Here is a 17,438-nt window from a genome sequence, read left to right as displayed (position 1 = left end):
ATGGTACTGGGAGGGTCAGATGGTCAGGTCAAAAACAGAAAAGCTGGGTTTCTCTATAAGAATATCAAGAAAATGCCATACTACACAAAATTCTGTCTCTTACAATGGCAAATGTTTTATTAAAAAACATCATTATTCTGAATTAAATTAATCCAAGAAATTAGTTCTATACTCAATATCCTTCATTTCTCTTAATCTTTTAGAACTCTATCATCCATACATTAATCTAAACCTCTTTTGAACCTATTTTCAGCTTGTACCACATCTTGGGTTAACAAGTCACAATAGGAAAACGTTACTTCCTTTTATGTGACATAAAAAGACTTGAAAACTTAACAGTAGTTCACGTTTATGTATCATCTTAAAGTTTCACAGAGTACTTTATGTACATAATCTCATTTGATCCCCACAAGAATCCTGAGAAATAGGCGCTATTATTATTATCCCCATTTAAAAGATGAGGAAATTGATAGTGAAGTGAAGTGACTTGCCAAAGGTCACAAAGCTAGTTAAGTGTTTGTATGCTAGTATATCATTAATCACAAGGACCAAAAGAGTAGTATAGACACTAAGTGCCACACAAGTCATGAAGCAGGGGTTACTGTGGGTTAGGAAGTCTGAGGAAGGATCTATGAAGCAAGAAGGACTTGTGTTGGGCCTTGAATAATAAGCAGGACTTCAACAGGTGGAAAAAGGGAGAAGGCATTCCAGGGACAAAGGGTGGGCAAAGCTATGGAACTGAAAATATACAAGTTGACTAGTCTTGTTGGAACAAAGTAGGGGAGATATGTCTTGAGAGACAGGCTGGGACCAGATGGAGGAACACCTTTATTGCCAACTAAGGAAATAAGGACTTTATCCTGAACTTAATAGGAAGGTATCAAAGACTATGGGACATGAAAATTACCCACTAAAAGCTCTTTTTAGGAAGAGCAGTCTGTTGGCAATTTGTAGAAGGGACTGAAAGGGTAAAGGAGTAGAAGAGACTTTACACAAGAATACTTAAAATGAGTTATTACAATCTTAGTCTTGGATGATGAGGGTTTAGGCTAGGGTAGTGGCAATGCAAAAAGGCCTTAGGATCATAGATTTGGAGTTGTGAATGGGATCTGAGAGGTCACTATAGGCAGCTCTCTAACACTGTAAAGGAGGAAAGTGAGAAACTGAGTGGCTAAGAGACTTGGTCATAGAACTAGTGAAGGTCTCTATGAAGGATTCAAACCCAAGTCTTCCTGACTCCAAGTTTAGAATTCTATCTACTATGCCACCCTGCCTCTCAAGGAGTGCAAAAGACATTTTAAAGGAAGAACTGACAGGACTTGGTTGATGGATTGGGTACGAGCAGCATATGAGAAGCAAGAGACTAGAAGAAATCAAAGTTGGAAAGAGATTTTAAGCCTGGGTGAGTAGAACACTGCCACTGAAAGAAACAGGGATCATCATAAGGGAAAATAGTTTTTGGGGGTGGAAAGAGTAATTGCTAACCAAAGTTGTAGAAATGCTAGCTGGTGATGCTATAGAACATCTAAAGACAAATGGCCAGAAACCAGTCAAATATACTCTTAGACTATAAACTCCTTGACAGCAAGGAATCTCCTAGCACAGTGCTCTGCACACAGCAGACACTTAGTGAATGCATTATAGTGTATAATAAATACAACTGGATTTAAGGGAAGAAATTAGAATTAGAGATAAAAATTTGAAATTCAGGCATAAAGTAATGGGTGAAAACAAGAGCGTTAAGGACATAATGAAGAACTGAGCCTTCATGTATTACTCGAGTTAGGGATTGGGAGAGACAGGATAGAGAAGAAAGATAGGAAAAGAATAAGTGTCATGAGGACCAAAAACAGTCTGTTTCAAGAAGAAAATGGTCAACGATTTCAGAAAGGTCATAGATGAGGCCTGAGAAAAGGAAACTGAATTGGTGGTTAGGACACATTTAGCAAACACTAAGAGCAAAACTGCTCAGTAAAGGGATAAGGGCGAAAAACACATTATAAGAGATTATAAAGGGAAAAGGCAGCATATACAAATTATACATTCTTAGAATTTTACAGCAGAAAGAATAAAATAAATAGCACAGTAGCTTGAAGGGCCAAGAGAAGTAAAGGTTATTTTAGAATGGGTCTGTGCATGGTAGAAGGCATAGGGACAAAATCCAGAGGAGAGACTGAAGGTGCTACAGAAGAATGTTAATCAACATCCTAGAGAAGACTGGAATGAAATGTACAGCAGGGGTATATAGGAGGTAAGTATAAATACACAGGAAAACAACAAAACAAAGAGAAAACAGTCACTCACAAACCAGAAGCTTAATTTTATTCTTCTGTGAGTGAAAACTTATTTGTTTCTAAGCTTATTCAATTACAAAAAGGGTATTTTACTATAAAAAAGTTTAATGTCTCAATTTCTATAAAACAATTTGGATAGTACAGTTATTCTAGCATATTTCCTTTGGTAAAAGAATCACTGGGAATTCTCAAACTGTCCAAATTGTATTAAGGACGGGCAATGATCAAAACTGTTAATATTTCAGGGATAAGGAAAACTACAGTGCTTAGCAAAATGATATATGAATTTGGTTAAAGATTAACTACTGTGGCTTAACCAATAACACAATTTCAAGTATATAAAATCTCTCATCAAAATGAATAAAAATTTCAAGTATAATCATGTACTTGCACATGTTTGGAAAGAAATTCAAGCAGCCTCAAATTACTACAGCTATTTGCAGACATTTTCCTGAGCAAATATTTTATTAAAGCATCTTTTAGACACTATTTAAAAAAACAAACCAAACCAAAAATCTGATTTCTTTAATTAGGTGTGACAGTAGAAAAGCAACAGAGGACAGCAGGCCTCAAAATTACTACTACCCAACTGTCAATCCCATGCCAAAAATCCTACTTATATACACCTTACTGTGACACAGCAGTGGCCCTGGGATCAAAGGCTAGGTACAATCTCTTGCAGGTTTTATATTAGGCTGGAAAAGCTTTAAGTACGAACCTGATGACTGTCTATCTGTTATGTGAGCCATCAGATGATGAACTTTTTTGGTCACAGTAACTGATAAAACAGACAAATACGTAAAATGACTCTCAGTCTCAGACAGCGCTTTTTTGCTTCTATAGTGAAGTGCCAGAATAAGAGACAAATGATGTTAAGAACAAGAGTTTTAAACAATCTACACATACTAAATTTCAGGTCAGTACCTCAGAAAGGTATAAAATTAAGGAGGGAAGCTTGTATCTGGGGTGGGCAGAAGCAGATGGGAGGCTTATACCCATAAATAATCCACCATCTACTTTAAACTGTTTTTTTTTAATAGTATAATCTGACCACATCTTCAATCTTCTGAACTTCAATGACCTCCTCCCTCCACTATATTTCTGCTTAACACCAATAATAATTACTATGCCTTGGACCCCCTTCCCTTTGACAGAACTGCCCCACTTCCCAGATTCCGAAGTTCAAAATTCTACTCTCTGAACACAAACTTCTAACCTTTTGCCTCACTCACATTAAACCTTCTATTGCCACAAGACTCCTATTTGCCTCATGAAAGAGTCACAGGACTCCTTCCTAGTCTCTACGTGACTCTAGCTTTACCTATCTTTTATACTTACTTTGTCCCATGATGTGCCACTTTAAAATTTCTCCAATTACCACTAATCACATGAGCCCTGACTTTCTGTTATTCACAAATCCTCAATCCGTGGCAATTCCCATTACATACTTCTCTTGCTTTAAAGGATGCTAACAATAACTACAGAAAATCATGTAATTGCGTAGAATTCATCTGTTAAATTTCTGGCGCATAATCTCAGCTAAATCCTTATTCCTAGTCAGCAATCCTTATACTCTAATCTTACTCATTACAATTTCTGTTCTAAACCTTCTCCTCTCTTCTCAAGCTCTTAATCATACTTCTATCACCTCTACACTTAAAGCAGATAATCTAACCTGCTATTTATTTCACTGACAAGTTTGAGGTCATTTGATGAGCTCCTTCAACTTTTCTCCAGATTCTAAGTAGATCACTGATGCTGCCTTCTAAGGAAGAGGTATACTTACTCCTTAATAATAATAGTTAGTATTTATATACTGCTATGCGCCAGGCCCTGTGCTTTACAATTATTAACTCATTTATTTATCTCAATTATTATCTCCTCACAACAATCCTCGGAGGCAGGTACTGTTATTATCCCCATTTTGCACTTGAGGAAACTGAGGCAGACAGAAACTAAGTGATTTGCCCAAGGTACAGTTGGTACATGTCTGAGGTCAGATTTGACCTCGGGTCTTCCTAACTCCAGGACCAACATTCAGTCCACTGTACCACCCAGCTGCCCTCTCACTGACTCGTAACTTCCTAATCATCCAATATCATGGCCTTTTGTCAATCTTCATCCTCCTTGACCTCCCTGAAGTCTCTTCAACTTCACTGACCACCCTACTTCCTTTCTTGCCTTTCTCAAACACTATTCTTGTTCTTAACCTCTTCCCTAACAGCTTCTCCCTGTTTTTTCTGGTTTGGCTCCTCTTCTTTACCCCTTAAATTGTTCCTCTAAGATCCTGCCCAGGCTCTTCCCTTTCTTCTACACTTTCTCCTAAAAAGTCCCATGTGACCTCCCCAATTACTTGAATCCATTCCAAAATCTCCATTCTCCTGCCATCACTACAGTAGTCTTTTTACATGTCTTCCTATTCTCTATCTCCTGTTACTACATATAAGCAGAGCCTATATCTTATCTAAACTTTGTACTACCTCCTCCCACATCCTCAGCACGTGGCAGGTAACTACTGAATCCTTTTACCAATTCCCCTTGTAACCAACAGCATATATTTCAAGACAGCTGGACAGAAAATAGAAAGCATTGCCCACAGATATGTGGCCTCAGACTTAACATTATACTGAAATTAGCAAAGCAATTCAGGCACATATGAAATTACATTAGCCCTTCTCATTCAAAGGAATCTTATTGGGAGGGGACAAGCAGAATAAATGGAGCTGCAACAACTCTCTTTAAAATTCAAAAAGGCCAGTATTTTCAAAGGTGTCATGCACATGGTTTAATCACAATGAGGAAACTGAGTTTCTCCTACATTCATTAATCATATTTTTCATTAATATTTTCTATCAAAGATTTTCATTTTATTGTACCTTAAATCATACACTATTATTTGTTAATTGTCATTTTATATGAAAACTTCAAAGTAAATTTCACATTAAAAGATATCAGTTCTAAGACAGAAAATATATGCTGCAAAAATTTACTATTTTTTATAGATATCAAAATTTGACCAGACTCAAACACTAGACTACTCTCTCATATGACAGAAAGAGGTTCTTTTGGGTGCACAGGGCCAAAACTTCACAGATTTCAAAATCTAGTAAGATTTCTATAATGAACTAGAAAACCTAAATAGGATTCCATGTAAAACCATAAATAGTATAAGACTTACTTTGGCAAATAATTCCTGTTGCTGTCTTAGCAATTCTTCTTCAGGAATGCCTAGATTTTCCAAACGAGAGTTGGCCTTTCTTCTTTTTAGGGCTACTGTTTTGCATTCTTGTAAGACTTCTTTCACTTCACTGATATAGGAGCCAAAGCCCAAACTTTCTAGTGCTGCAGGGAAAAAACAAATCAAATTGAGTCTCTAATCCATTAAGATTAAGGGAAGGTAGGGATAAAGTAAATAGCACTTTTCCTAAGTATGAACCATTAAATTTCAGTTGGTCTTTTTTTGCTTCAAATTAACTTAATCCATTTCATAGCTATACTAAAAATTATCTTGAAGGCTGAAACAATAAACATTTTTCCAATACACCCAACATTAAAAGCAAAATCAGCTGACAGGTAGGAACAGGTTTCAGCACTCAAGCTTGCACTTTTCCTTCTCCTACTGACTATAATTTTTAATAAAACCAAAGTATTTCTTACGAAAAACCACCAGTGTTAGGGATATGTGGTTTTGGAAGCATGTTCAATCCACCTACAGTAATTGATGATTCAATGATTTAGTCACCCTCAAAGAACCAAAAAAAAGAAGCAAATATTTATAACTTATTTGTTAATAGAAGATTTTTATGTCAATTGGCTTGAATAGTTGGTGTATCTTACTAAGTTTCAAATGAAGAGAATAAAAAAAAGATAGCTTTTCTTTTGTCTAGAAGACAGCAGGAAATTATTTTTAGCAAAACCCCTAAACTGCCAAATTTAAGATACGTTAGTAGAAATGAAATGCCACGTGCATACATAGCTACCCATTTGGTTTCCCCAGATATTGGAAACTAAATAGGAAACACTACAGAAATAATTTCAAATGATGTAACAGGATAAATAGGGGTGGAAAAGAGGCAAGATAGGGACAAAGAATTCTAAACTCCTATTCTTTCATACAGAGAAAAACTCTCCAAATGCTTTCTTTAATCTAGAAACACAGTTATAATTATTTTTAGTTAATATTATTTTAACAAGAATAACTACTACTACTACTGCTTATATAGTGCTTACTACGTGCCGGGCACTATTCAAAGTGCTTCATAATTATTATCTCATATGATCCTCACAACAACCTTGGGAGCTATACATTATCATCCTCATTTTACAGATGAGGGAAATTCTAAGTTCCCGATGCAAAGTAAAGTAAGCAGAACCAGAAGAACATTGTACACAGTAAGAGCAATATTGTACAATGATCAACTGTGAATGACTTAGCTATTCTCAGCAATACAATGATCCAAGACAACTCCAAAGGATTCATGAGGAAAAATGTTATTCACCTCCAGAGAAAGAACTGATAGAATCTGAATGCAGATTGAAGTTTACTATTTTTCACTTAGTTTTTTTTGTGGGGGTTGGGTGGTCCCTGTGTTTTCTTTAGCAACACAGCTAATATGGAAATACGTTTAGCATGACTGCACATGTATAACCTATATCAAATTGCTTACAGTCTTGGGGGGAGAGGAATTTGGAACTCAAAAATTTGAAAAACAAATGTTAAAAATTATTTTTCATGTTTTGGGAAAGAAATAAAATATTATTCACAGAAAAAAAGTTTCAAATTCTCTCTCCTTCTCTTCCCTCCCCTCATTGAGAAGGCAAGAAATCTGATATAGCTTAAACATGTTCAGTCATGCAAAATATTTCCATATTATCCATGCTGCAAAAGAACACAGACTCCCAACCCCCCAAAAAAAGGAAAAAGAAAAAGAAAGTAAAAAAGTATGCTTCAATCTGCATTCAGATTCCATCAGTTCTTTCTCTGGAGATGGACAGTATTTTTCATCATAAGTCTGTCTTGGATCACTGTATTGCTGAGAATAGCTAAGTCGTACACAGTTTCTCATCAGACAATATTGCTGTTACTGTGTACAATGTTCTCCTGCTTCTGCTCATTTCGCTTTGCATCAGGTCATGTGTGCTTTCTCAAGTTTTTCTGAACCCATTCTGTTTGTCATTTCTTATAGCACAACAGTACTCCATCAAAAATCATATACCACTACATATTCAACCGTTTACCAATTGAAGTACATCCTCAATTTCCAATTCTTTGCCACCACAAAAAGAGCTGCTATTCAACATTTTTGTACGAATAGATCCTTTTCCTTTGATCTCCTTGGTATACAAAGGTGATAGTGGTATTGCTAGATTAAAGTGTATGTACTGTTTAATAGCCCTTTGGGCATAGAGTAATAGCCCCTTGGGCATAGTTCCAAACTGCTCTCCAGAAAGGGTGAATCAGTTCACAATTCCATCAACAATGCATTAATGTCTCCTCCAACATTTGCCATTTTACTTTTCTGTCATATTCATGTTTCTTTCATGGGTTTCTACAGCCAAAAGAACCTCATAACCAACTAATAATAAACATCTCCAAATATGGTTAAGCTTCTCATTAAACTATGTGTGATGTACTGTCCATCACCAAGTACAGTATAATGGATAGATTGTTGGACTTGGAAGTCAGGAAGGCCTAGGTTCAAATAATATCCAAGAAACTCACAAATTGTTTTACCTTAAGTTTGTCAGTAACCTCTCTGGTCCTCAGTACTCTCATCTGTAAAATGGAGGGAATGGCCAATACTCTTTAAGGTCCTTTCTAGCTCTGAATCTATGATTCTGTAATTCTCAATGTCTTTTTAGTTTAGTAGAACTTGCCACAGCTTGTGCTCTGCTGGCATAGTTTTCAAGAATGTGGAGTAACCACTGTACTACAGAAAGACATCAATGAAGGAGTTTAATGGGGATACCCTGGAAAGATTTCCAAAAACCTGGTTTCAGGAAACAGGAATTTGAGCATATTCCTTAGCATTCTGCTATGTTCCTTTAGACATTCTACCTAATGTCTGAAAAAGCTTTTGAGTGTGACCTTTAGGACAGTTGCCAAATATAGACTTACAGATTCATATTATCATGTAGGTGATGGTGTGTATGAATAATCTTGACATATGACATGCTTTTGTTGCTAATTTCTATTGATAATGTAACCTGTCACAATGTGCAATTGTGTGATTAAACTAAAAAAATTCTACTTGATATCTCTACTAATGTGAGATAGAAAACAACAAAAGAAACACAGAAGTATTGGCCTTCATCTGAACCAAAAAAGTATTAACAGATGCCTGTTAATACTGGAAACTTCCCTTTTGTCACTCTCAGCATTTTGTGAAAAACATTAAAAATAATAAATAAACCATTCAAATTCCTTACATTGGCAATTCAGACCTTCTTTGATTACTCTACCCAATCTTTCCCAGACTCACCATATTTTTTTGTGTTGATATGCTATTTTGACATATGAACATTCTTACCAACAAACACTTACCCTAGTACCTTCCCATAAAAAAAGAAGTAAGCTAAACCATTTAATGCAGTGATTATACGCAGTTCTAGGAGCCACATTTCAAGAAAGATAAATTAAACTGGAAGATTTTCAGAACAGGGCAATCAAGATGGTGAAAGGCATATAAGGTCACAGGGTAATCCTCAGATGGGGATTAGTTGAAGGAATTATGGATGTTTAACTTAGAGATAACTTGGCTAGGATAGTGGACATGGTAATTTGTTTTCAAGCAGAAGAAAGACTATCACATGAAATGGAGATTAGACTTATTCTGCTTGACTTCAGAGTACAGAAGTAGGAGCAAAGAATGGGGTTCAAGAGAGGTACATGTAAATATGATATACACAAAAATTCTAAAAATAATTATAGTGATCCAAACATGGAATGGATTGAATTTGGAGGTAGTGGGCTTTCCTTCACTGTAGAATTTCTAGAAAAGCTAGATTTGACCACTTGTCAAGTGTGTTATAAATGGGATTCTTGTTTCTGTACTAAATTGAACTATGTAGTCTCTGAGGTCCCTCCCAACTCTTAAGACTGACAGTACATGAAAATTTCTATCTGCATATTTTATGATTTGTTAAAAAGAAAGGAAGGATGTATGTTTTAGCTTAAGTCATCTGAAACCACTGTATTTGGACTTTTTATTATTGTCTTCATTTAAGCTATAGAATATATAGTGTGTGTGTGTGTGTGTGTGTGTGTCTGTGTGTGTGTGTGTGTATTCCTGGCCTAATAGGTAACAGTATCACTCAGACCACTATTTCAGGAAAAGTCCTAAGTCATGCTTCATTTCACTCCAGCCTTTCCAATTATCTCCTTGCCCACACAGAGATATCCTTCCTTTCCCCTCCTCCCACCTTTTCTGGAACCATGAACCGTGATCAAATCAAATCAATTCTCTTTGATGGGGTGTGTCAATTTACTCTCCCATTTGACTCAAAATCTCTAACTTTCTGGACTAAAATCACCCATTACCCTTTGCGTGTGATCCCTAGGGGTCATCTTTATTTTTTGTTTTTGCATTCCCACTGCTTAGTGTTCATCTTCTGTCTTTGTATCCCCATTTTTCAGCAATATTTGGCACTGAGTAAGCACTTAATAAATCTTTTATTTTTTGCTCTTCTATATCATTTCATAAATCTTCCCAAATTTTTCTAAATTCTTAATATTTGTCATAGAAGTAGGGAAAAAAAATCTTTGCATCAACTATTCTAAGAAAAGTCTGATAGCCAGGATTCATAAAGAATTGACACAAATATATGCTAAATAATAAGAGCCCAATAGAAAAATGTTTGTCAAAAGGTATTCTTTTCATAGTTCATAGTTTAGATTTCACATTCTGAAAACTATCCATTTTCTTTGACCATTTTTCTATTGGGGAACGGTTCTTAGAGGGATAGATCTGAGTCAACTCCATAGATCCTGTATGTTGGATTTTTGTCAGGTTTGGTACAAGATTTGTATCCCAACTCAAAGTTTTTCTTTTCAATTAAAGTTTTATTTTGGTGATATACAAGTTTTTTTATTAAAAATAGCATTTTTTTTTTACAATCTTCTCTATTCCATGTCTGGCTATCATGTTTACAGTGTAATATAAGGTCTTTGAGGGTAGGGATTGTTTTAGTCTTTTGTCTTTGTATCCCTGGCAGCTAGGTGTTCAATAAATGCTTGCTGAAAAAATGGAGATGCATATTTTAAAAACTCTGAAACTGCAACATCGTACTCATCAAATTGGCAAAGATGATAAAACTAAATGCTAGAAAAGTCTTGTGAAAAGACACACGCTAATTCATTGTTGGTGGGTTTGTGACTTTGCCTAACCATTTGAAAAAACGCTTTGGAATTATGCAACAGAATGAACTTTTTGTACTCTTTCTATTTCATTAGTGAATCGAGAATACCCAATGAGGAAATCATCTGCACCAAAGTACATCAACAACTGATCTTCAATTTAAAGTCTTACCAAGCGTTCCTTAGAAACTCTGAAAGGTTAAGGGACTTGTTCCGGATCACATACCCAGTTATGTGTCAGAGGTGGGACTTTAATCGAGATCTTCCTGAATCCACTACATCTAATGCTTTATTGGGTTGAGCAATGCAACTACTAGGTTTTAACCTCAAGCACATCAATAACAGAAAGGTTCAATGTGTAACAAAAGACCCAAAGCAGCACTGTGTTATAGCAAAATGATGGAAACAAATTATGTGCTTAATGACTAGAGAATGGCATAATGTACTATGGTATACAAATGGATCTATAAGCTCATCATTTTGGAAGTTCAACTTGTGCAACTCTTAACTCTTGCCCATGTCCTCTCATACTCCTTTATGTACTTTACTGTACATTAAAATTAAAATTATTGGTATATGCCTTCAAAGAATTTAGTATCTACTATGTGGGAATATGACCTATAAGGTATACAGATAAGTAGGATAGTAGGTAGAACATTGTGAGTGCAAAGGAAAGATTTAGGTGAAGTTATCACAGAAAAATCTGAAGAGGAAGAGCTCACTTCTAGAAAGGCAAATCATGAAAGGCTTCACAGAGGTAGAAAACTGCAACAAGCCTTGAAGGAACAAGATTTTGACAAGCACAAAAGAAGGTACTGGAGATTTATAATGGTTCCTTGGGCCCATCTCCTGTTCCTGTCTCCACACTTCAGCAGTGGCTGTGCCTATGCCTGGAATTCACTCCCTTCCTCATTTCTGCCTCTTAGAATCCCTATTTCTTCAAATTTAATTCAAGTGCTCCCTTCCACATGAAGCTTTCCTTGATCTACCACTCATCTTTCCCAAGCTACCAATCCATCCTCTCTCCAAAACTGCTTTACACCTATTTCTTATGTATGTGTGCATGTATATGTTTGTGCACACACACATTCATATACACACACATATATATTTGTGTATATATTTGTGCCTATGTTTATCTGCCCTGGTAGATAGCATCTAAGCTCCTCGAAAGTCAAGTCTGGTTCATTTCTCTGTATGCCTGGCATACAGACGGCTCCTAAATAAATGCTTGCTGACTGTTAGGTTCACCAGAAGGTTTCACTCAACTTGCAAGTGGCGTTTCTCTCTCTAGTCCTTTTTAACATCATGTCGGTACTAAAGTAGCATTCAGGCTATCTACTTGCTATTTCTGATTCTGGTCTATCTCCTTTTCTGCTTATACATTTCTTCATTGATGTCTACTTCCATGCAGGTCATTACTGGTAAAATGCTAAACCAACCTATACCCAGTTTTTTCATTGACCTGACATTTGTTACCTGACATCTGATTCTTCTTATATCATGAAGTTCCACTCATAGTCACATGAGGCTTTGTATAACAAGACTTTTCAAAAATGACAAAGAGTTATCAATGAATCACAATTCACAAATATTCCTAATAGAATGAATTTGCATACACTTTATTTTTAAAATATGGTACAGATACTGAGCTAATATTTTAAGACATTTTGTAAGATAAATGTCACTCACTACCTAACATATGTCTTGCAAAAAAAAGGAATACTTTTTACAGTGATTTATTATCTAGTAATAATAATCATTCCAGTTTTACATAAATCTCAGGGGTGTTTTAAAATCTAAGAATAAATAAAAAGTCAAACCTTTAAGAATTGTGAACAAAAATAATCACATTACAACAGATACATAGGAATATAGTAAAAAAATATAATAATAATTACAATGTGGTATGATGGGAAAAATCACTACCTAAATACAATATTTAACCACGTATGAGTCATCTTCATACATATCTACGAATTATGAAATCTGGCACAGTGGATAAAGTGCCAGGCCTAGGTTCATCTTCCTCAGTCCAAATCTGGCCTCAGACACTAAGCTATATGCCCCTGGGCAAGTCACTTAACTCTATTTGCCTCAGTTTCTTCATCTTTAAAATGAGTTGGAGAAGGAAATGGCAAATCACTCCAGTATCTTTGCCAAGAAAATCCCAAATGGGATCACAGTCAGACACGACTGAAAATGAGACTGAGCAACAAACTGACAGCTAAACTTTTTAAAAAACACTACAAAAAAGTAGTTACTGAACATGCTTAAAATGACACTTCAAAATGTACCAGAAACTGGTCAGTAAAAGAAACTCCTATGCTGGTAAATATCATCAATTGAATGACTTGTCAGGAAAACAATACACACGATGACTACCATAATGTAAAGAAAAAAAAGCAGCAAAAACAAAGCCAAATTCGGTGTAACTATAATTACCAAGAAATCTTGGCCACAGGGAAGAGAAAGGTGGGAGACTGTTTCTGGTCTCTTTTAACCTCCACCTCTAAGCACCTCTATGTTCTATTGCACAAATTTCGACTTTCAGTATAATAATAATCATAATAACTCAAACTTTAAACCCGCCTACTAGAGTGCCCCTCATTTTAAGAGCAAGGGATAATTTGATGGACAGACAGCCTGTGTGCTCCACTGGTATTCCCATACTGCCCAGATAAAGTAAGGAATGTCCCCGGAAGATCAGATGGACACCCTATGTATGAAAGAACACAGATCAGTCACAGAGAATGGGCAAGCACGGACAGTTTTTAATCTGCAGCAGAGGGAGTACCCACATGGATGACAAATCCACTGATTATGCCATGAAAACTACAAACAAATCACAAGCCCCTTTGGAAAAAATTATCCTTTTGTGATTAATTTTTTAAGGATTTTAACTTTTTTTTCCTATTAAGACAGGTAAGTAGAACAATAAAGCACTGGATCTGGAGTCAGAAAGATCTGAGTTCAAATCCAACCTCAAATCCATAGTGAACAGTGAACAGTAACAGACCTTCAGTATAACAGAAAAGAGCATTGGGATATAGTACACAATCAGGGTTGCAATCCTGAATCTTCATTCTTAAAAAAACTTAACTTCTGTGCCCTTCAGTTTCCCCATCTGTAAAATAAAGGTATTTGACTAGACTGCATTCTAAATGTTTTCAAGTTCTAAGTCCTACAATTCTAAAAATACAAAACAAACATATGACATCTAAAGCCCTCAAAAACTATTTCAGAGTTGACTCTGAGTTGAATATGACACTTAAGGCAGGCAGCACAAAGGATAAGGAGATGGGCCTAGAGTCAGGAAGCTCTAAATTAAAATCCAGCCTCAGGCACTTACTAGCTGTGTAATCCCAGGGCAAGTTACTAAGCCTCTGTTTGCTTCAGTTTACTCAACTGTAAAGTGAGGATAATAATAGCACCTACTTCACAGGGTTATTGGGAATAACAAAATATTTGTAAATCTTCTCTCCCCTCCATCCACTTTACTTTTAAATTGTGTACAGGACGGAGGAAACCAAATTTAGGGTTTTTTCCCCTAAGGCCATAAAATTTCTAGTGAAGATTCACAAATTCAGTGAATGTTAGAGACAGAATGGGACTTAAGAGATCATCTAGAGCAACCCTGATTTTACAAATGAGAAAACCAGAGACCTGAGAGGCTCTCTTCCAATAAAGCAACAAAGCAATATGCTGAAATCTACACCCGAAAACACATTCAGAGGCAAAGGTAGCAACATAAAGCACAATCTAAGAAACTTAGAACCTTTTGTAATGAATTGTGACTTCACACAAAATACTAAATGTGTTTTCTCTCAACTTGATATAAAACAACTTTTCAAAATAAAGCATACAGCTGATATCATAAACTTTTTCTCACATTAGCTACTTTACAGATCTATTCAGATTAATTGTAATCCTTCCTTCTTTATCTTTTTATTTCTAATGACTGAATAATGATGATTTGCTGAATCCACCCTTACAGTGGATTCCCACTTAAGAGTGCTCCCACTCTTAAGAAAGTGGCAAGCAAAATGTCCAGAGGCAAAAGTCTAATCTAGTTTGTTAAAGAACCCACCACTAAAAGTCTAAATTCTTCGGCAACCTAAAACCACAAGACTTGTGCAGCTTCCTCATCTGTGTAAATGGTGTTAACTGAAACAAATACTTACAACAAAGTAGGCACCATATCCACATCTATATTTTCATCTGCAATTTGCCCATACTTGCCAACCCTAAGTTTCCAAAATGTAGAGACATTCTTTCTCTGCAAAAACACTAAGAACACATCTTTTAACAATTTTTAAAAAAATACCTGCAGTGAAGGACCTCCCAAATAGTCTATATCATTTCCAATTTCTAGGAGTGGGGAAGGGAAATAGAGATGGTGTTTATAATAAAATGTGATTTTACAATAAATAGAATCAATACCAAAAAGGAACAATTAATTATAGCAGTTCCCATAATGTCATGTAAGCAGCACTGAAAGCAAGAAAATTTGCACACAATCCCTTGCAAGTTACTAAACTTCTCTCTAAGTCTCAATTTTCTTTTACATAAAATAGTCTACCTCAAATAGCCATTATGAGACTCAAATGAGATACTGTTCTCAAAGTAGTATAACTTTCAACTACTATCATAATATTATCACATTATTTGTAAAAATGTTATGTGCTGGACACAGTACCCAGCACTATATAAATGTTCATTCCTTTTCTCCTTCCCCTATTATTGTTGTTTATAAATTAGTAAAATAACTTTTACTAAGGTTCTTAATTCTGGATTCACTGGTTAGTGACAGGTATAACCATAAGTATTCAGAACTGAACATATTCTAATGTTGAACTAATATTGTTTGCTACAACAGCACTTTCAAGCTATTGTGTTAACATTAAAAAAAAAACATAAAAAAAAAAAACCTCTAAAATTGATTAAACTCTATTAAGAAGTTCATTTGCAAATCGTTATTAGATTTTGGAAAGATCATCATTTCAAAGGTGTGAAAAAAATGTTAAAGCAGATTCCTTTAAAGTCTCTTGTATTTTTACATGGCAGTCAATGTTGACAAAGGAACCTTTCCATTTTTATATGAATTGTAAAAAGAAATTGTATTCTGTGGGGGATAATGTTGTATAAGAAAAAATGTTTCAGTAGTTGCACAATACAAAATAGCAATATAAACAAAAGAATATCTTTACCTTTCAAGTTTTGGGCTTAAGTATGAAATCAAAAAAGCTTTTAAAAGAATACACTTTCACCATGAATCTATTAAAGCAGTCAACCTGGTTTACTGGAGTTTGGTCATGTCCCCCCCCTTCACTTACTGAGAAGTCATGGTATATTTTAAACCTACTTTCAACATACCAAAAAGGAACTACAATGGATCATTTAATTATTTTGTCAATATCGACTGTAAAATGTCACCAGTGCAGTAACAGGTACATTTATTAGCATGATACCACACCTGTACAATGCTAGAGTGCAAGTATTTTCCACATCACTGTGATAAGACTATTTCCATATATATAGAAATAGCAACTGTGAAACTCAAAAGGTAAAAGGCAAACTAGAAGCCCGCTTAAAGTTTTGATTAACTGAATTTTTAAGAAGCAATGGAGACACAAATTAGCAAGGTTGAAATTTATATTATGAAATAAGGTCATCATTTCAAATTTAAATACTTTTCAAATACTAAGTGGATAAAAGAAAAATGAAAAAAGTGTCATACTGCCTTCCTTAAGGAGGGCAGTCAGTACTCACTCAGCCCCAAGACCATGGTGATGTACTAAGTCTCCAGAATATCTCCATCTCTTGACACTTGACAGCACCCTGCACATTTTCTACTGCTAACTGCTGAAGTTGTTTCAAAGTGCCGTTCATGAATGGCTGTCTGTGTAACTCCGAGAGAGTGATTCAAGGGGGTGAACAGAAAAAAATTTAACGTAAAAACCCTTGTTATAAGCTACTGGCCACATGCAATACTTTCTCTTTCCAGTTCATAACCTGTCTGTGGGTACGCAAAACTGAGGCAACGAGGGCCAAAGTAACATCCTCTTCGGAAAAGTTATGTCTGCCTCCACAACAGAAATAAAAAACTTTTTTATATTTCTTGAAGTACTCATGTAATAAGGAACTCCACACAGTAGAAGAGACGGTACCTTTGGTTTTCTTTCAAACACCCATCTTAGGCTAAACATTTTTGCTCTCCTAACAAAAAATTTCGAAGGGTGTTCACTTGCTCCCCATCCCAACCCTCCAAACTAAAGACTGTCTGTAAAAATGAAGCCAGAAACCTCGTGTTCCTTTTCCAGTCGGGCTACGATCTAGGTGACTGCCCTGGGGCAGGTGCTGAATCCCCTCATTCACCGTACCCCTCCGAGAGCCCCCTCCTCACGACCCACTATCTCCGCGGGAGGTGTCGCGGGGCACAATCATTAACCATGTCTGTGCCGACGCGCTCGGGGGTGCCCCACACCATGGGCTTCCTCTCCGGAGCGGCACAAAGGAAAGCAGCCGGGGCCGGCTCCCTTCCACGGCCCCAGCGCCCCCCGCTTACCTTGTATGACGTGTTCCGGGGAGATGGTCTTCTTTTCGGATTTGTTGCAAATCTCGTTGGCCTCGGAGGAGACGAGGTGGATGAATTCAGTGCAGCAGTTCACCACCAGTTCCCGGGCATCGTTGGCCACTCGGACATTGGGGAGAGTCTCTTTGATCATCTTATTGATAGCAGCTCTGGGGATAGTGAGATCATCATCGTTGCCAGACGAAGAGGCCAT

General features: G+C 36.2%; 1 protein-coding gene across 1 annotated transcript in view; it reads right to left on the bottom strand.

Annotated features, from left to right (window-relative positions):
• The window catches only part of DR1 (down-regulator of transcription 1), a 20,648-nt gene extending 3,210 nt beyond the window's left edge, over nt 1–17,438 (bottom strand). Inside the window, exons 1-2 of the mRNA XM_072644033.1 lie at nt 17,219–17,438; nt 5,473–5,636 (exon numbers count right to left, since the gene is read on the bottom strand). Coding sequence (XP_072500134.1) covers nt 5,473–5,636; nt 17,219–17,438 — 384 coding nt within the window. The remainder of the gene's footprint in view (nt 1–5,472; nt 5,637–17,218) is intronic.

Source organism: Notamacropus eugenii, chromosome 2 (genome assembly GCF_028372415.1).
Source record: "Notamacropus eugenii isolate mMacEug1 chromosome 2, mMacEug1.pri_v2, whole genome shotgun sequence".
NCBI classification, from domain to species: Eukaryota; Metazoa; Chordata; class Mammalia; order Diprotodontia; family Macropodidae; genus Notamacropus; species Notamacropus eugenii.
The sequence above is the reverse complement of the archived record's forward strand: the minus strand, read 5'-3'. Positions and strand labels throughout refer to the sequence as shown.